This window comes from Podarcis erhardii, assembly GCF_964252035.2.
Source record: "Podarcis erhardii genome assembly, chromosome: 8".
Classification (NCBI taxonomy): Eukaryota; Metazoa; Chordata; class Lepidosauria; order Squamata; family Lacertidae; genus Podarcis; species Podarcis erhardii.
The window spans coordinates 37,984,339-38,005,140 of NC_138499.1; the positions used below are offsets into that span (position 1 = coordinate 37,984,339).

Genomic DNA, 20,802 nt, shown 5'->3' on the forward strand with positions numbered 1-20,802 from the left:
CAGCAGCAGCACAATGCCTCAGACCTCTACACACACACTCACACAATATTGTCCTACCCTTGTGTCAGGTCCTGGGGCATGGAATCTTGGGCATGTACCTAGTTCATCTGAATGGTAACACTTGGGTTACAATGGGTTACACTCAAGCACCATTGTCTTCAAAAAGTTAACTTAAAACCCATTAGCTGTGTTGTGGCTCCACTTACGTGTTCCTCAGATTCGCAGCAGGCACATACTCAGACACAGGCACATTTCCACTTTTTTTTTTTTTTTTAAGAAAATGAAATATGAAAAACATGTAGAAGCCATATAGTTAAAACAACATTCTTTTTATTGATTACCACAGGAGAATTTGTAATTGGGTCAATCATGCAGACATTAGATTTACAAAATCTTCCCCCAAGTTCTACTAAACCTTTTCAAATATTTGTTTGAAATGTTTGTAACTCTGAAATGTGTGTGTGTGTGTGTGTGTGTGTGTATACACACACACACACACACACACGTGTGAGAATTTCAAGGGAAGCTGCTATACAGATCAAAAGGAAAAAAACATGGTCGACCAGCACAAAATTAGTCAGAAAAAATATTTATAGTTTAAAAAAACCTACACACCAATTTTGACGTAAGACACACTTCTCTTAATGTATCCCCCTTCTTCATTTTTGCTTTGAAAAACAGCAACAAGCTATACTGGAAGTGCCATTTTTCATCAATCAAATAATACTGAGCATGAGATATATAGATAAAGGTTCTCCAAAAAGACTACTTTTCTAAAAAGAGTCTCAGGATTCAAATTAAGCTAACTATTAAAAATCTGTATAGAAATGATATTGGTCAAATTGTCTTTATGTTAAAACTTTAAGTTACTTCAAGCAACATATTGGCCAGATATTTGAATACGATAAGGTGCAAATTGGACTTCTATTTAAGCAGAGACAGTGGCGTCCCACCATATATTGTTGAATTCCCAGACATAAGAGCTGCGCAACAGGCCAAATATCTCACTAGCACTAGATTAAAGAATGTGTTTATATTATGCTAGATTATGTGGAAGACAACCTATGAACAGAATATTTCCAATATTTCATACGATGGGGCATACACATATCTCAGCTGATAAAATAGTGTAATCCTGTTAGTGTCTATTCAGAGGAAAATCCCAATGAGATCAATGAGCTTGCTCTCAAATAAAGGAGCATAGGATTGCAACCCTAAATTCTTAATGGCTGTTAGCTGATGCAGCATAAAATTCTTCCACAGTTCAAGTCTTACCAGAAAAGAGGCCCTTTCTCTTTCTACAAAAATGGCTTCTGCACCCTTATAAATTACCCCCAACCCTCACCTCACCCCCACCCAATAAAAGAAGTACTTGAATTCACACCAGTTTATACAGGCTGTTTTGAAAGAATACAAAAATCAATTAATATTTATTAGCATATCTCTGAATTCCAATTCAGACGAATTATCACTGGAAGACAGAACAGTACTAAATGCCAATTGATCCATTAAAGTGGGAACGGTTAGTTTTCCTCTGTCATTTTTCCCCCTTTCTTGGAAGCATTTTTGCTTGGAAGCATTTTTGAGGAACAATATGCAACATTATCCATTCACAGAAGCGATATTGCACTGAAAGGCTCAAGATTTACTTTAGCTGCTGAAGAATCACAGTGTTCAGAATATCTGATTCTTGTAGTGTCAGGCTTTCATCTGTAAGCTCTTTGTGTGGAAATGTAGTCAGAAGCACAAAGTCAGTGGTGGCAAACAAAGGGCGAGACTGGATAATAAAGTTCCGAATATCTATAATCCTATTGACAAAAGTATAACAATGTAGATTTTAGTCTTTGGATCAATACAATATGCTCTGCACTTTAAAAACAAACCACTCATCAGCTCCAAATACTGCAATAAGCTTCAGATGACAAGTTGTGATAATCTGGAACTAAGATCCAATGTTTCAGTACAGTTAAACAGTTAAGCTTACCTATGGGTATGATTAAATCTTTGTATTAAACGACTTCCATCTGCTAGCCTAATCTGAATCTTAGTTGTTGGCACAGAGTCATCGATCAGAACCACAGCATCAAGGAAGGATTTTTCTTCTTCCTCTGGGGAAGATGGTGTACTGACAATCTCAGGTGTAAGGCTAAAATTAAGAAACAAGAGAAATAGCTGAAAGACAGTTGAAATGTTAAAGACTTTATCTACAAGCCAACCAGTACCACTGAAGTCAGTGGGGCTTACTTGCAAATGAATGTGTCTACAAAGAGAGTGCAAGGGTGCCTTCTAAAAATGCTCTCTTGCCTTCCTCAGTACCTTATACAATTCATCAAAACGTAATTAGTTAAATTTTGTGCTATTGCATTTGTTTAATACAAAGAAAAGGATTTGAACTGGATGTTAAAAACATTTCAGTCGTTTAAGGGACTGGTTATAAGTACAGTGGTGCCTCAGGTTAAGAACTTAATTCGTGCTGGAGGTCTGTTCTTAACCTGAGGTACCATTTTAGCTAATGGGGTCTCCTGTTGCTGCAGCGCTGCAATTTCTGTTCTCATCCTGAAGCAAAGTTCTTAACCTGAGGTACTATTTCTGGTTCGTGGAGTCTGTAACCTGAAGCGTCTGTAACCTGAGGTACCACTGTAAATCTACACTCACAAAATATAAAATAAAATAAGAATATACGTAACTGTCTTATTATGCCAAGTCAGACCGTCTAGCTCAGTACTGTATACACTGATATACAGCTGCTTTCTAGGGTTTCAAACCAGTAGCCTTTGTCAGCAGTACCCTGAGATGCTGAGGATTGAATCAGGGATGTCCTGGATGCAAAGCAGATGCTCTACCACCAGACCCATAGCTAGGTGATCTTGCGCCCCTGGCAGAACCGTCCAAATTGCGGCCCTAGCTACGGACAAATTAGCCCTTCTTTGCACCTCTCCACACTTCTAACATTGCATTTTGTAATTAAGCACAGTGCCAATTATTGTATAATATGTCAGAAAGCAGTAAGAAATCTCAACACTGACAGAACATAGTGCTATTGCATATTCTGGACCAGTATATGTAAACTTCCAACAGCCATAAAAAGATGTTCAGACATGCCCTTCTGCAAACAGAAAAAGGCTCTGTCTGTTAATGGAAGAACTACCATTCCAGCAGAGGGAAGGCAATTTTCATCAATTCCCTCTTCAGCTCCAAGAACTACAGTAGTACCTTGGGTTACAAACACCTCGGGTTACAAACACTTTGGGTTACAAACTCCGCTAACCTGGAAGTAGTACCTCGGGTTAAAAACTTTGACCCAGGATGAGAACAGAAATCGTGCAGTGGCAGCGCGGCGGCAGTGTGAGACCCCATTAGCTAAAGTGGTACCTCAGGTTAAAAACGGTTTCAGGCTAAGTTCGTAACCCGACGTACCACTATACTTACAACATAGTTCCAGAGGGTCCCCCAATCCTCTGGAACAGTTTTTCAAGAGGAAGAAGAAACTGACAAAATAAATTCCTAGTCCTTTTCCTCCAGCAGAGTGTCCTTGAAGCAGAACTCTGCTCCAGGGAAATCTAGATCCAACCCAACATCCATAACCTGCCAGCCTTCAATAATAAAGGAAACCAGTTTAAAACAGCAGAGCAATTGAATGTATTTCACTTAGCAATGCCAGGCATATAATTACCATTAGCTTGGAGGAAAAAAGCTCCAAATGAGGAACAGCCCAATCTTATGCATGTTTACTCAGTCCCACTGAGAATCCTTAGTCTAATTGCTTTTGTAAGGTAACCAAACACAAATGCTAAGATTAACTTAAAAGATTAAAACAAACTGTTGGAATGGGGTGGCAAGTGAGAAGCATATAGTCTGCATAGCATGCAGAAGACCTATAGCAGGGGTGGGGCACCTGCAGCCTGTAGGCCAGATGTAGCCAGCAGGGCCTACACTTTCATCCTGCCTCCCCTTCCACTCAGCAATGAATTGCTGTTTGTTGGGCAGGAGGAGACCCTTGTGAGGAGACACAAGGAGGAGAGTGTTAAGCCCCCCCCCCAACATAGCAGTTAGGCAAAATAATAATAATAATAATAATAATAATAATAATAATAATAATAATAATAATAGGTTTCACAGCTGCCAGTGGAAGCTATTTTTCCAGTCTAACTGCTGCATGGGGTAGCAAGAGGTGAGAAGGAGGATGTATTTGGGGAAGAGAGACACAGATAAAAGAGGGGCAAAAGAAAATGGAATGAATGCATGTCAGACATGGGTCTGCATGAGCAAGAGGGCAATACAGTCAAACCTTGGTTGTCGAACGCAATCCATTCTGGAAGCCCATTCGGCTTCCGAAAGGTCTGACAACTGAGGCACGGCTTCTGATTGGCTGCAGGAGCTTCCTGAACTCAAGCGGAGGCCCCGTCGGACATTCAGCTTCTGAAAAACGGTCGAAAACCAGAACTCTTACTTCTGGGTTTTCGGCGTTCAGGAGCCGAAACGTTCCAAAAGGGAGGCATTTGGGAACTGAGGTTTGACTGTAGCTCTGAGCCCTGTTCACTACTGGTATAAAGTCCCCAATAGATTTCTGAGGTAATGTGGTTTTCAGCAGCAGGGTGGGGAAGATAATAGAATGGCCTTTGGTATTTTATATTCCAATCATCAACTGTATCAATGGCAAGAATACAAGATAATTGTATTTTTATAAACCAAGGATTTTGAAAAAAAATTAACCTTCCAAGTTTCTGGCCTTCTCCACTGAAAGCTTTGAATCTCAATCTAGGCCTTACATATTCCTGCTCCTGATGGTCTTCCATATCCAGATTAACTTGGCCTCCATGCACCAAACGCTGAAGTTCTGCAGGAATCTCTCTTAACAGCAGAAGCAAAAGGGAAAATATCCAATTTAAGCAAGTTTATTGATTTATGCAAGAGCATAAAGAGCAAGTGATAAAACTGAAAAGTATTCAATTTTGTCTGGATCACGTCATTAAAATATGAAATAATGATAACAACAATAGTTCAGATCCACTACACTCTAATCTTCTCTGTTATCAGCACATACATTCCACAATGCAGATAAAATGGCTTGTTTAAGATATAATCCTATACACGCTTACCACAGAATAAGAACCAAAGAGACTTAATTTCAGTAGACATGTATAGTATTGTGCTGTTAATCAGGCACACATAAGAAATGCTACAGGCAAAATTATGGCCAGGAAGGGGCAGGGGGAGAAAGGCAAAATTATATGTACTTCACTTGCTACATGTTGCAGCCACAGACTGAAAATAAAAGACTGTCTAGAAGAGTCATCACAATGTTACAGGGCTGGGTATTCATATCCTATTCAGTGGCTGAGGATGATACAGCCCCTAATAAGAGAAAATCCTTTTTGGTGCATTTTTAATACAAAAAACCCTCTATCAAAACCAACCCTTTCCATAAAGCAACATATATAATAGACACGCTTCCTCACGTGTCATTTATGGGATATATGGACTTCCCTGATAATTGTGATCTATTCCTTTGGTCTGGAAACAGCTTGTTTTTGGTGCCAGCTGGTTGCAAATTACCATCCCTTCCCTAAATATTTATGCTTTCTTTATCAAAATGGGCTAGTGCTCCAAATGCTAAACCCTCTGATCCTGAGACCAATCTCTCACTCTTAAAAAAATAAAACTCTTCTTCAAGCAGTTCAGCTGGAGATTTGGAGAGGGAATTGCTCCCAGTTCAAGATGTAAACAGCCAAACAGAAACACTTCACCAGAAGAGCTGGTTGTGCCAATACCTCTACAGGGTGAGGACGCCATGTTGCCTTCCTCAGACCTAGTGCAGGAATGGGGAACGTTTTACAGCCTGAGGGCTTCATTGCCTCATGGGCAACCTTGAAGGAGCTGCATCCCAGTTGTGGGTGAGGCTGGAAAAAAGAGATGCAGCTCTCACCTTTGTAGAGTAGGCTATATTGCAGCTAAGAGGCTTGTCTCTTTATCCAGGTAAGTAGGATGCATTATCATAGTTCAAGGCTACATTTCAACCAGGAGAAAGCACTTGAGGAGGGTGAGGAATGGGGCTGGTATGGGACACAGCCTGGGGATGGAGACAGAGGCCTGGAGGGCCATGTTCAGCCCCTGGGCTTGAGGTTTCCCAACCTCTGCCCTAGTGGACCCACAGCCTCCTACGCTCCATCAGAGTCAATTACTACTAAAGCAAACTAGGCCACTATAAATTAAGATGCTCCTCTCTTCAAAGACAGACAAAATAGAAGCTGCAGCTCTATTTGAGACTTGGTTGCTGAAACAATATCTGAAGTCAGGTCTTATGATCTAGCCTGATTCCTGCATGGATCTGTCTAGGGTACCACTGAAGCCTTGCCTAGGTACTGCTAAGGCCATCACTTAAAACAGAAGACCTTGTGGAAAAGGGAGTGTTCCAAACCAAGCAGCATCTCTTTAATTGACCCTAGGACTTCTACTTAGCTACTGAGGCTTCTTGGATTTCCTCTCCAGCTGCAGTTTCTTCTACTGCACTGGAAGCAATGTATTCCTATAGTCACAAATACCATAAACTTACCCTCTTTTAACAGACTCAAGAAACTCTGCATTCACTGGATCCGTGTATGATCTCAGCTCTCCATCATCTAAACTAAAACCGTTCCTCCACAGTTTAAGTAAAATTTGAACCTATGAATAAATCAGATGTACTTTGAAAATGTAAAAAAGTAACACCAGATGTTTGATCATTATATTCATCTTGGTTTGTTTTCCAGTATTATAATATTAAACATTCTATTCAGCTATATAGTCATACCTCGAGTTGAATGTGCTTCGGGTTGAGCGCGTTCGAGTTGTGCTCCACGGCACCCCGGAAGTAACGGAGCATGTTACTTCTGGGTTTCGCCGGTCGCACATGCGCAGACGCTCAAAATGACAACACGCGCATGCGCGGAAGCGTCGAAATGCGACCCATGCACACGCAGACGTGCCGTCGCATCTTGCGTTCCGTTCGGGATGAGAACGGGGCTCCGGAATGGATCCCGTTCGCATCAAGGTACCACTGTAATAATAATAATATTGTTGGGTGGCTTCCAACAAAATATTAAAATATAATAGTCCATCAAACACTAAAAGCTTCCCTAAACGGGGCTGCCTTCAAAGAGTAGACCCATTAAAAGTAATGGACCCAAGTGAGTTATGTCCATTAATTTCAATGCATCTACTATGCGTACTATGTGTAGAACTAACATTGGATACAACCCATAGTCTAAAAGGAATGTGTTGCACTTGCCTATGAATTTATGCCATCAGAATGTAATCAAAGACACATTAGCTCCAACTCAGTGTCCAGAAGAGCTCTGCTGTGCCTCTGTAGCTCTTTATGAGCAAGGACTGCGTCACTCTCTTCACTGCATGGGAATTGTCAAATGAAACTTATGGTTCTATAAAATTATCTAGGTATATATTGATGATATAAGGAACAAGCTATTAGGATTTTCTCTTGCAGTTGGGTATGTCATATGTTACGCAGACAGGGTTCCTAAAGTTAATTATCTCTTGCATGTAACAGGAAATTATGTTCATCGTATTTATACTTACATCTTGTCCAAACTGATTTTCTCCATAGATATATTCAGAGCGCTTCATAGTTGACTTCCCCAGTCTGTATCCACCACCAGAAAATGACTAATAAAATATTTAAAATACAGGTCTGAGTTACAGAACTGCAGTAACTACTTGCATTTATTTTAAACCAACTGACTACTAGTAATTTTAACAGATCACTATTTAGTTAAGTAAAATATGCACTCTGCAGCTTAGAAAGAAAGTTTTCACAGGGGCGGGAAAGATCTGGCAAAAGTCAGTGACACAAATGATTTTGTTTTGATCAACCAGTAAAACAGGATCTGAAAGCATAGTTTGAAGTGGGATTGCAAAGTATGCTCTGGAATGCTCAAATTGAAAAGCAAACCAGTGTCCCAGTTGTTACTCCACCTCCAGAAGTTCCTGTTCCACAGAGATAGGAGTAGATTTAAGAAGTGCTAAGCAGACAGAAAAACAAAAAGCAGACAAGCAGCTCTAAACTATGGCTTGTTTGTTGGGAATCTGGAAATTAATAAATCATAGAATAGCAGAATTGGAAGGGGACCTGAGGTTCATCAAGTCCAACCCCACTGCAATGCAGGAGTAGGCAGCTAGCCCGTAGGGGGAATTAAATCTGCAACCTGGTTTGAGTTCTAAATAATGGTTAGCATATAGTATGGGCTGGTGCAATGGCTCAAATCAGGCAAAGTATGAAAAGTAGTTGTCAGGGACATGTGCCAGCGCACACTGTTTGAACATGAACCTGGGGGTGGTCACCATCTACTATATCCAGTGGCTTTCATTTTGTTCAATGTAATGAAATGGATAGTAGTTGCTAAAGTGATATTTACCATATCATGTGGACTAGTTTAGAATTTGTGTTCAATTGTAGGCAGTGTTTCCATACTATTTTCAGTACAAAAGATACTGGAGCCGCACCTTTTCTTTTCACACGACCCTCTCCCATAACCTCCAAACCTGGGAAACTAGCATCTAGTGTTAATTGCTGTCAATTCCTGTCTGGCAGAAAAGCTGTCTAAAGCAGGCAAATATTATGAATTGGAGTACACTTTACCTGCTGCCTCTCTAAATTCAGCTCATGTTTTGTAATGAAAGTAATTAAAAATAATTTTAGAAAAGGAATCAAGTGCTATACTTGTTAAATAAAAGCACTTTTGCATTAAAACAATTGTGCTTTTCCCATAAAAAAAGATTGCATGCACTTACTTTAGCTTTATGACAATCCCCCGATGCTCTTGATACTTCATCTAATGGGACTGCCCCATGTTCTTTTGCTTCTTTGAAAAGTTCAGCGACAATTTTACTGGATGCTATATTATTGGATGAGGCAACAACACTGAGCCCTCTGTATTCTGAATCACCTGAATAAAATCTTTTTTTTAAAAAAAGAAAGAAAGCATACAGCATTTGTTGGTCATAAGTATTAAGAAATTTTCCAACAGAAGTACATTAGTTTGTGCAGTGCTAGAAACAGCACTCTGTTTCAGATGGGAAAGTGGCTTAGGCTGTCCCACCCTGCTTTCAACTGTAAGCTCTCTAAGTCGGGAACTTCCTTTGGGAGAAAGGGCAAGATAGACATTTAATAACTTCAACAAGTTTTTAATTTAGAAATTAAGTTTTTATTTTTACGTACAATATCTAATCCCTGAAGCTTTTTAATGCCTTATATTGGAATTATTTTCACTTCATGTTGGAATCAATATTTTTGGAAGAACCTTACCAGGTAATGTTAGGAAAAAATATTATTCTGGTTAATATCTTCATTTTAACAAAAGCCACCCTCCATACTATATAATTTCCTGACTTTTTCATATTCTGATTAGAACCACATTACAGCTTATGTGATTGTGATGGGATAATGAGCTGCTTGTGCGTAAAGCTTGATCCCTCTGGGGTTTGGCTGGTCATCCCAACCTAGGCACTAACGGAGCTCCCCAAAGCATGACTCCGTTAGTCGCTGGTAGAATCTGACAGTGGGCGTCTACGGAACCTACGCCAACATAAAAGCTGTTTGACAGACATGCGCTTTCGTGACTCTCTGCGTGACAGTTTCCGGCGCAGGGTGGGAGTTCCTAACGGGGGTCTTGTTACCTCTTCGCTGTCGTCACTGGAAGTATCCCAGAGCCTCCCCTCCGCTGTGACTCCTGCACTCCCCCTGCTGGTTCCTTCTGCCGCAGATTCTCTCCTATTCTCATGGAACTTATCCACCACCTCTTTCTCCGATGGCAGTTCCCTGACATCCACCTCCCCCCCAGGGCCCCCTTCACCCCCTCCCGCCTCCTCTCCCACTGGCGGTGAGGACGGAAAGCCCCTGAAGGAACTCTCCTCGTCGTCCGAGGATTCAAACACTTCTAGCCACGGCGTACCGTCTCTCTCCCCGTCTTCCTCTTCTTCGTCTGAGTCGGCTTCCTCACCCACCCCTGACTCAGGGAACCCTTCAAACTCTCCTTCCTCATCGGTGGTACCAAAGTGTTCCCTTCTAAATCGTGCCACGGGTTGCGGTTTTCTTGGGAAACGCTGATGAAATGTTTCTATTAAAACCTCGTCATTGACTACCTCTGCTGGTACCCAAGTGTTTTCCGACTCTACTTCCCCCTCCCATTCTACCAGATATTCCACCTGATTCCCCTTCCACCTGGAATCAATGATTCCTGCCACGTTCATGTCGCGCTCTCTCTCTTCTATCACGGGCGTTTGGGTGGCCTCTCTCTCATGCTCCCCCCACTCACGTCCCTCTCGGTACGGCGACAGTAATGACCTGTGAAATACTGGGTGTAACTTCATGTGACTGGGCAGCCTGAGTTTGAATGCTACTGGGTTGACCTGCTGTATGACCTCAAAGGGTCCCAATCTTTTGGGTCTCAATTTCTTACACCCTCCTTTGAACGGTAGTCCTTGGGTGGATAACCACACCCGGTCCCCCACCCTTATGGTTTCACCTTCCCTCCTATTTTTGTCTGCTTGCTTCTTATATTCTTCCTTGGCTTTCTCTAAGTTAAGTTGAAGCTGATGGTGGATCGCTTCCATCTCTTCAAAAAAATATTCCGCCGCCGGCACGCTCCACCTCTCCCCTCCCTCTCCTGGGAATGCCCGGGGGTGACACCCATAATTTGCCAGAAAGGGACTCATCCCTGTGGACACGTTCTCCGCGTTGTTGTAGGCAAATTCTGCTAGAGGTAACTTATCCACCCAATCATTTTCTCTGTCTTTTACATAACACCTCAGGTATTGTTGTAAAATCCCATTTGCCCTTTCCGCTTGCCCATTGGTTTCTGGGTGCCGAGCAGTTGAGAAATTGAGTTCTACGTGTAATAAGCTCATCAGTTTCCTCCAGAACCTGGAAGTAAATTGTTTCCCTCTGTCGCTCAAAACCCTCAAGGGGGCGCCATGCAACCTAAAAATATGTTCTACAAACAACTTGGCGGTTTCCTCCGCTGTGACTGCATGTGAACAAGCTATAAAATGACACATCTTGGTTAATAGATCTACCACCACCATGACAGCTGTTTTGCCTTTGGATTTTGGCAGGTCCGTCATAAAATCTATGGATACTGCCTCCCATGGCCTTTCGGGCGTGGGTAAGGGTTGTAATAGCCCCGCTGGCGCCACCCTCTCTCCTTTTGCTCGCTGGCACCTGACGCAACCCCTGACATATTCCCGTACGTCCTCCCTCACCTTGGGCCACCAAAACTCCCTGGTAACCAACCACATGGTTTTGTGCTGTCCAAAATGTCCCGCGGTGGGGCTGTCATGCAACTGCTTGAGTACTCTGCCCCTCAGTTCCCCGTCGGGTATGTACAGTGCCCCTTTGTAATACAACGCCCCGTTCTTTTCTTCAAACCCCCCTGTGTTCTCCTCTGCCCTCCGGAGTTTCCCTTGGGCGTATTCATCGTTCTCAGTACCCTCCATCAGTTCCCTCTGCCCCACCAATGCCGCCCCACACACCCAGCGGTCTTCAGGGATTACATGCCTTGCCTCGGGCGCTCCCTCCCCCTCTAAGTACTCAGGTTTCCTGGAAAGAGCGTCCGCCCTCACGTTCTCGGATCCGGGCACGTAACGAATCTCAAAGTGGAATTTGGAGAACTCCTGGGCCCATCGTACTTGTCTCTGGTTCAGCACTCGGGCTGTTCTCCAATATTCCAGATTTTTGTGGTCAGTTCGGACTTGAACCTTGTGCTGCGCCCCAATCAGCAAGTGCCGCCATTTCCGGAAGGCTTCATGAATGGCGAGCAGTTCTCGGTCGTATACTGTGTAGTTCCTCTCGGATTTGTTCAACTTCCGCGAGAAGAATGCACACGGTCTCCATTCAGACGTATCTTTTCCCGGCTGGAGAAGAACGGCCCCCACCGCTCGGTCTGACGTGTCAGTCTCCACTCTCATTGGTTGTTGTAGATCCACATGCAACAGTTGCTCTTCCGACGCAAACGCCTGCTTTAAGCGTTCGAACGCCCGCTGCGCTTCTTCCGTCCAAACAAATTTCTTTTTGCTACTAAGACAATCCGTGATAGGCGCTGTCAAATGAGCAAAGTTCTTGATGAACTTCCTATAGAAGTTTCCGAAGCCCAGGAACCTTTGCACGTCCTTCTTGGTCTTTGGTGTTTTCCATTCCAGTACCGCTTGAACCTTGCTGGGATCCATGGCCAACCCCTTGTCAGACAACCGGTACCCCAGGAATTCCACCTCCCTGGTATGAAACTGACACTTCTCCAGTTTCACCCACAGCCGATTTTCTCGCAACTTGCTCAGTACCTCTCTTACATCTCGCACATGCTGCTCCTCATTCGCTGAGTACACCAGGACGTCATCTAAGAACGCTACGCAGTTCTTGTAGAGCAGTGGCCCCAGGACGTGATTCATGAATGATTGAAAGCAGGCGGAGCCCGCTTGTAATCCGAAAGGCATAACTAAATACTCAAAAGCCCCCAAGGGGGTGAACATAGTGGTCTTCCACTCATCCCCCTTTCTCACACGTATCAAGTTATATGCCCCCCTAAGGTCCAGCTTGGTAAAAATTTTCCCTTTTCTCACCTGTGTCAGAATGTCATCAATTCTAGGCATAGGGAAAGTCACTGGTTCTGACACTGCATTTAGGCTTCTGAAGTCACATACAAGCCTCGGTTTGCCCGTGTTTTTTTTGTCCACAAAGAACACTGGGCTGCCCCCCACCGCTCGTGACTCTCTGATGAAACCTCGCTTGAGATTCTTGTCAATGAACTCCCTTAACTCCTGCATTTCACTGTCTGACATTGCATACAGCTTGCCCACTGGCAATTGTGCTCCTGGGAGTAAGTTAATTTGACAGTCAAAGGGTCTGTGCGGGGGGCAGTCTATCTGCTTCCTTTTCGCTAAAGACGTCAATCAAGTCAGCATATTGTGGTGGCACCTTGCCCTTGCCCATCACTTCCACCCCTGCTAGAGTGGCCCTGGCCCCTGCCTGAACCTCTCCCTCTTTGCAGTGTTCTAGGCAATGTGCTGATCCAAAGGAAACCACTCTCTGATGCCAACCTACTAGAGGATCGTGTAGTGCTAGCCAGCTCATTCCCAAAATAATGGGAGCTCCTCCCAAAGTGGCTACGTTAAACGCTATCAGTTCTGTGTGTCTTGCCACCCTCATTACCATTGGAACAGTCTGCTGGCTCACTTCTCCTCCCAACAGTTCCCTCCCATCAATCGTGGTAACCTGCAAAGGCTTACTTAATGGGATAGTCTGTATCTGGTGTTCAGCTGCAAACTCCTTACTCATGAAATTACAGGAGCTGCCTGAATCCAATAGCGCTTTTATCTTTAGTGGGTGTCCATTGGACAGTTCCAGCAACACCTCTATCACAAGCGCTGGTCTTGGAGGTTCCGGCGTGGGCACATTCACTTCTCCTCTGCCTGACTGCGGTGCCCTGATGCTGGCAGCCAGGCGTTGGCTTTTACTTGCTCGCTGCTTGTTTCTCCTTCCTCCTTCCCCCCAACAGTTCCCGCCATTCCTTGCCATTCCTTCCTTTGCGGACAGACTCTGGCAAAGTGACCTGGCTGTTGGCAGAGATAACATCTCTTGGCGCCCTTCCCCTCCTTCTTCCGCCCTTCACTGGTGTTTGAAACTGCGCGCGCGCGCGCTGTTCCAATTTCCATCGGCTCTGCTGGCGGGAAAGGCTGCTCCGGAATCTCTGGAATGCGGAAATCCTTCCAACGTTCCCCTTTTCCTTCCCGCTTTTCCAAAGCCCTTGCCTCCTGGCGCGCTCCTATGGACAGCGCTGATTTAGTCAGATGATCCATAGACTCCGCCCTGGGCGCCCGGGAAAGTTCATCTTTCACTGCCGGAGAGAGCCCTTCTTCAAACAGCATTTGAATAGGTTCACTCGCAAGGTCCCACCCCAGTCTATGAATCAGCATGCTGAACTCAGTCCAGTACTCACGTACAGATCGGCTCCCCTGTTTACACGCCATTAACTGCCTCCGCACCACCCCTTGCTCAATCTCACTGGAAAACATCAAGTCCATGGCGCGAAAAAACTTCATAGTGTCCTTTAAGATTTCATTATTGGCTGCCATCAGGGGCCGCACCCAGTCCCTCGCCCCTCCCTCTAGATGGCCGATCACGTACGCCACTCTAGAGTTCTCATCAGGGAAGTCATCAAACAGTAGGTTAAGAGCATATTGCATCTCTGTCCTAAAGGCTTGATAGTTCCTGGGATCCCCCCCAAATTTCTGCACCAATCCAGGCACCTTTCTGGCAAGTGGGGTGGGTTTCCCTTTATCCGCATCTTGAGCCCTCCTCTCCTCGAGCCTCGCCGTTTGCAGCGCGAGCTGGACCTCCAACGCCCTGTACCTGTCTTCCAGGCTTGGACCTCCTCCAGCCCCAGCTCCTGCACCTCCGGTTCCAGCTGGTTCGCTCATGATGCCCTCTGCTTGCACAAGCTGCTTTCAGAGACTGTCAGATTGCTGTGATGGGATAATGAGCTGCTTGTGCGTAAAGCTTGATCCCTCTGGGGTTTGGCTGGTCATCCCAACCTAGGCACTAACGGAGCTCCCCAAAGCATGACTCCGTTAGTCGCTGGTAGAATCTGACAGTGGGCGTCTACGGAACCTACGCCAACATAAAAGCTGTTTGACAGACATGCGCTTTCGTGACTCTCTGCGTGACAGTTTCCGGCGCAGGGTGGGAGTTCCTAACGGGGGTCTTGTTACCTCTTCGCTGTCGTCACTGGAAGTATCCCAGAGCCTCCCCTCCGCTGTGACTCCTGCACTCCCCCTGCTGGTTCCTTCTGCCGCAGATTCTCTCCTATTCTCATGGAACTTATCCACCACCTCTTTCTCCGATGGCAGTTCCCTGACAGTGATGTTAAAAGATTGAGAGAGTTTTGAAACAGTCAGGAACACCAAATTTATCTGTACTTCTTTAAGATGTCCAGATATTCATAAAAATAATAGGGTGCATTCAATATGCCTTTGAATCTGAGTTGCTGGGGACCACAAGTGGGAGAGGGCTATTGTGGGTTCTACTTCTGGGATTGTAACAGGCATCTGCCTGGCCACTGTGGAAACAGAATGCTGCATTGGATACATCTTGGCTGTGATTCAGCAGGACTACTCCACACAACCCTGGCACAAATAGAAGGGAGCTTCACACAAGGGAATTCCCTGAACCCCATCCGTCCTCAAAGTTTTCTGAAGACCAGAAGATCCTCAGCAACACTAAGTGATTGGGCACAGGTTGCTGCTGAAGAACTGGAGAAATCTGACAGCATGCAAAAATCACGACTGGGTGTTTGCACCTGTGTCAGGTTCCAAGATGCTATTGAGATATCATTTATGGCCCACAGACAAAGAGACAAAGAGACGAAACCACACAAAAACAAAACACTGAAGAAAGGTGAAAAATTAGACCAATTATTTCATACTTTGATTTTATACCTCCAACATGTAAGATGTGCATCTTATATTGGATGTTGGTTTAAGGAAGCATATTTTAGAAATAAAGAATGAGTGTATAACCTATTCTACCTGCTGCCTTATGGGGCATCTTCAGAGGAAGAAAAGGCTAAGGAGTAAACTCTTAAAAAAATTGGAATGGAGTTCCTAAGACAGTTGGATGGCATCTTGTACGCCTCCTTCTAGCAAGCCCTACAGTCAAGCTGGTGCCAAATGTATTGCTCTGCTTTCCTTTGGACCACATTAGTGAGGCTGAGAGGGCAGCCCTGGCTCTCCATACACACTGCCCAGGCTTGCTAACTCAGCAAAAACAATGCAAGAGGCAGCAGTTACAAGTTACCAGTCTCTGCAGCCACAGCGGGCGCTGCGATTCTCCAGTGATTTGATTTCACCCCTGGACGAGAACTCCATTGTCTTTCAACACAGACAGATGCCAGCAACCACGTATCCTGTCACTATTTCCTACTAACAAAAAAGCACCATCGTTTAGAATCAAAGGAGTTGGAAGGGTGTATTGCAGGGCACCCAGTCAAACTTAAGAGTAACGACTCCATGATGAAAGGTAACAGCATTTGGCACTTTTGTTTTGTTTTCAAGAAAAATAGTCAAATAAGCCGGGAGTGGGTGGGCATAAAATTGTGTATGATTTATGAAAACTCAGCCATTCAATGAAGCTGAATGCTGGAAGACTCAGGATAGACAAAAGACAGTACTTTTTCCACACAGCACAGTTAAACTGTGGAATTCACTCAAACAAGAGGTAGTGATGGCTGCCAACTTAGATGATTTTAGAAGAGGATTAGACTAATTTGTGGAGGCCCTCAAAGCCATTATACCTCCACTGTCTCTTCTCATGTTAGCTTATGATATTAACCCCACGTTCAATGTGAGAGGATCCGCAACAATTGAGGATGACAACTACAGTGGTACCTCAGGTTAAGTACTTAATTCGTTCTGGAGCTCCGTACTTAACCTGAAACTGTTCTTAACCTGAAGCACCACTTTAGCTAATGGGGCCTCCCACTGCTGCCACGCCGCCGGAGCACGATTTCTGTTCTCATCCTGAATCAAAGTTCTTAACCTGAAGCACTATTTCTGGGTTAGCGGAGTCTGTAACCTGAAGCGTATGTAACCTGAAGCGTATGTAACCCGAGGTACCACTGTATTATTACAGCTGGGGATGATGACAACAATAATAAAAAGACAAGAAAAGTTCAAGGGGAAAAGGAACATAAAAACTTAAACACACTATTTATGAATATTATAAATCAATTAAATGCTTATTTTATGGTACCTTTTGTTATCCTTGTCATCACTCATACTTCTTTCTGGTTTTCGCAAGCTTCTGAAGAAGTCAGCCAAGAAATATTCATTTAAACTTCCATTAATTTTACACCACCAATCTTAATTTTTTTTATATTGAAAATAAATTTGTGATATCCAACCTCTGTAGAGTTCATAGGCTGTGACAGTCAAATCTAAGTTAGAAGACTCTTGCTATAATAAAGGAATAGCATGCAAATGCTGTACAAGAACCCGTCTACAACAAATTTTATATTATAATCACCTTGCCCCAGTGTTGCTCATCAACTTGCATGCATTTCAGTAGATCTTATGTAGAAGGTTCTCCATGGCCCTTTGGTTCCCTGATGAAAGACAGCAACTCACACTGCAATCCAATGCACATTTTCTTGGAAAAAAGTACCACTGTGCACAATGGAATTTACTCCCATACAAGTGTACATAGGATTGCGTCTTCAGGGATTTAGGAAGAGACTCCTTTACATTTTTAAAATGCTTGCTTAATATTTGCATTTTTGAAATCCACACTTATAGGAACTATCACAGTTAATTTGAACTGTTTGACAGTATCATAAAAATAATAAAAGCCCTTATTTACCTTTGCACTGGTAATCTCGGATGACTGCTCACTCTAGCTGTTGGTTTCTCAGAATGAGACGGTTGTCTTTTCATTTCATCTTCATACAATCCAGCCAATGCCAGCTATACCAAACACCAGATGCTTTAGTCAATGTCTACAGACCCAAAAAACTAACTACATGTATTCTACATGTATTCTACATCTAGTTCTCTTTTAAAAGAGAGGTGACTAATTCATACTGGTCAAATATGCAGATCATTGGGCAGGCATGGTTATGAGAACTATTTTTTAAAAAATAACATTTTTTCCCAATCATATGCTGAAAGAACAGCTGTTTGCCCAGTAAAAATTACTAATGTCACAAAAGAGCAACACTTGATAGCACAACAATTAATAACATTTCTTCATGACAGCTATAAGTCCTTTCCTTATATGACTTTCAGAATAAAACAAAAGTATATTTTACTTTCAGAATAAAACAGTATAGTAAGGATAATGTAATAAGTGAACAAGAAGAATGTGCTTAGACACAATGATCTAGCTCACATATTACATAAAACCATTTTTAATTTAATATAAATGAAAGAGAAGCATGTTGGTGCATGGTGCTTCTTCTAACTCCTGCTGACCACAAGTGTGGTGCTGTCTAATGTTGGGCTTATGGTTTGTTTTCAGCATAGTTTGCTTTAAACTATGGTTTAACATGACAAGCAAATTAGGCCAACTTCTACTGACTTCTAGACCAGGAACTGGGGACTACAGCTCTCATCTTCCATGACCATTGGCTATGCTGGGCGGGGCCAATGGTCCAGCAATATCTGAGGGCCACAGGTTTCATTTCTTGCTGTAGACACAGTGGAAGTTAATGATATGTCTAAGCAATTATTCTAGAATATATACTGAAGTCCAAGCAAGAGGCAGAAATATAATGAGCTTTGCTATATAGAATCATAAAATTGTAGTTGGGAGGGACCACAAGGGTAATCTAGTCCAACCCCCTGCAATGCAGGAATCTTTCACCTAATGTGGGGCTCGAATCCCCACAGATATGTCCCTGCTGTGTTTTTGCATGTGTATTTTTTGCCCTCTCTGTTGTTTTCAATGAATGGTGGATGTGGGTTTGCACTTGGCAAAGATGTGAGAGTAAAAAAGCTGCATGTAATTTACATAATAGATCTTATTAATATCAATACAAGTGGCCCAAAGAATAAGAAGCAAAAATTAAACAAAGAAAATGTTGCTATATGGTTTGTTTCTACACTGAAAACCTAAAGTATTGTAGTTTAATTTTGTTTCCCCGAGTATTGATGTTTCACTGCAATGTATTTTTAAAATCTGGATTAGAAACAACAAACATTTCTATGAAGAGAGCCAGATGCCGTTTCAATGACAAGCTGCTTCAGGGCGAGGGCACAAAATTTAGGGCAAGAACATGTTTTTCATAAACATTTTAATGCTACACAGAACTGTGAAGCCACAAATAACACATCACAGTTTGAGACTTTAGATAAGAGATTGACATCAACAGGCAACTCTATATGGCTACCTTGATTTATTTCGGAAAATCGTTCCTGGAGTCTGACCTGGTGTGCAAAAAAAGCACAAACTTGAATTGTTGAGGCAAATATTCCCAGCCAAAACCAGATGCACTCTCTTACCGGGGAGCAAGCGACGCTTACTTTTGAAAAGGCATGCAGAGGAATGCACTGTCAGAGCAGTTTCCCCATGCGATTTCATTTCACTAGGGAGTGATGAGGAAACGACATTTCCAGCTCTTAACCTATATTTAACAGTCCCCCCCCCCCGGTACAACCCGTGTTTGGCAACACGGCGAGCTCGGCGGAGGTTTTACCTAAGGCAAGGCGTGTCGCCATCAGTTGCGAGGAAAAGAAGGTGCGGGGACAGCACACGGCGGCTGCCAAGAAATAATGCCTGCTTGCTATAAACTCTCCCAGAAAGCGACAGCTCCCAGCTTGCTCTCTTACACAACCCTGGCTGGCCATTCTGGAGCACCTCCACCGTCGGTTTTCGAGGCGGAGCGACTCCCAGGAAGGGGAGGCGACACCGACGGCTCTCTCCCCCTCCCCGTACCTGCAGGTCCCTGACGGTAGGGGGCCGCCCGCTTCCACGGGGCCCTTTCTCCCGCCGCATCCCGCTCGTGCCGGGTCCCGTATCCTCGTCCTCTGCCTTCTCTCGCTGCTGCTGCTGCTGCTGCTCCTCCTGCTGCTCGGCGCTCGCCCCGCCGTCCGCCATCTTCAGCGGCCAAGAAATCTCTCCCAGGAGCCCGAGCTCTGCTCTACGGAGAGGCTCGGGGAGCTGGGCGGGACCATGGAGGAGCACTTCCGGCAGCGCGTGTAGCTATGGCAACGAGATATCAGGAGCTGGACCACTTCTTCGGGCGCCCCTCGCTAAGCCTCGAACTCTGGCCCCATTCCGTTCCGTGCGCGCGTGCGCAGTCTGCTTTCGTTGCCCCGTCCCTCTCCATCGGGTCAGGTGGTGCCCAAAAAAAAAAAAAAAAAAAAGGGTGCAGCGGCCAATCTTGCTTCCGGTTAATAAATGATAATTATTATTCTTTCGCCCCATAACCTCGATCTGCGAAAGTGGCACTGCTGCAGGTGCCACAGAATATTCGTTCTGCACTTGTAAGAAATTGATCTTTTAGTGTGACGGCGCCCACGCTTTAGAACTCCCTTGACTATTGACGTCCGGCAGGTGTTGTCACTGTATTCGGTGCCTGCTGAAAAGATTTTTGTTTAGGCAAGTCTATTCATTCTGCTGGCTGAAAGAATGGCTGCTTCTTGAGAATACAGACATTTTGGAGTTGGAAGGATTTAATAATGCTTTTGGGTGGCATGCATATTTGTGGTACGACAAGGTCAAAGTACATAAAGCATTTAAAAACCATATTGTCAGGAAAGCATTGTTTAATGTTTGGATAAGATACAAAGACTTATTGGAAAATAAAACTCCAAGGTGGTTGTCACCAATGGAAGCGAAAGCTTTTAAAAGACTCAATATGGAGTCCAAATGGCCAAAATATTGGGAAATTCTGGAACAAGAGGGAGACAAATTGAAATTGCAGAGCTTTGAGAAATTAAAAAACAAAGTTCGAGATTGGCTTCATTATTGCCAGATAATGGAGGCTTATAAATTGGATAAAAAAATTGGATTCCAGGTGGAAAAATCGAAATTAGAAACAGAATTGTTAGAACCCAAAACTAAGATTTTGTCAAAGATGTAGAACTTGTTGCTGAAATGGAACACTCAGGATGAAACGGTGAAATCTGTAATGATTAAATGGGCACAGGATGTTGGACACAATATTATATTTGCTGACTGGGAACAGTTATGGACCACCGGTTTGAAATTTATGGCATGTAATGCCTTAAGAGAGAATATTATGAAAATGATTTATAGGT

The 20,802-nt window shown here is 43.8% G+C and overlaps 1 protein-coding gene across 4 annotated transcripts; it reads right to left on the reverse strand.

Moving 5' to 3' along the window:
• Positions 1-320: 320 nt before the first annotated feature.
• On the reverse strand, positions 321-19,891 carry UBXN2B (UBX domain protein 2B). 4 transcript variants are annotated; one of them, XM_081874541.1, is made up of 10 exons: positions 19,475-19,891; positions 17,402-17,505; positions 16,796-16,846; positions 8,788-8,953; positions 7,576-7,662; positions 6,554-6,663; positions 4,714-4,851; positions 1,985-2,146; positions 496-1,808; positions 321-446 (listed from the first exon to the last, which is right to left on the reverse strand). In XM_081874541.1, the coding sequence occupies exons 1-9, from the start codon at positions 19,634-19,636 to the stop codon at positions 1,646-1,648; spliced, it is 1,143 nt and encodes a 380-aa protein (XP_081730667.1). In that variant the 5' UTR covers positions 19,637-19,891; the 3' UTR covers positions 321-446; positions 496-1,645. The 4 variants fall into 4 exon arrangements, with proteins under 4 accessions (XP_081730667.1, XP_081730669.1, XP_081730670.1 ...); XM_081874543.1 differs by having other exon boundaries at positions 19,546-19,884; XM_081874544.1 differs by lacking the exon at positions 19,475-19,891 and adding an exon at positions 19,236-19,436.
• Positions 19,892-20,802: the final 911 nt, after the last annotated feature.

Excerpts from the sequence above, each read along its gene's own strand:
- UBXN2B (XM_081874541.1), bottom strand. The coding sequence starts at position 19,636 with ATGGCGGACGGCGGGGCGAGCGCCGAGCAGCAGGAGGAGCAGCAGCAG. Across the intron at positions 16,847-17,401 it reads CCGAGATTACCAGTGCAAAG|AAGCTTGCGAAAACCAGAAA; the intron begins GTAAATAAGGGC and ends TGACTTCTTCAG. Across the intron at positions 2,147-4,713 it reads GAAGGCCAGAAACTTGGAAG|CCTTACACCTGAGATTGTCA; the intron begins GTTAATTTTTTT and ends TCTTAATTTTAG.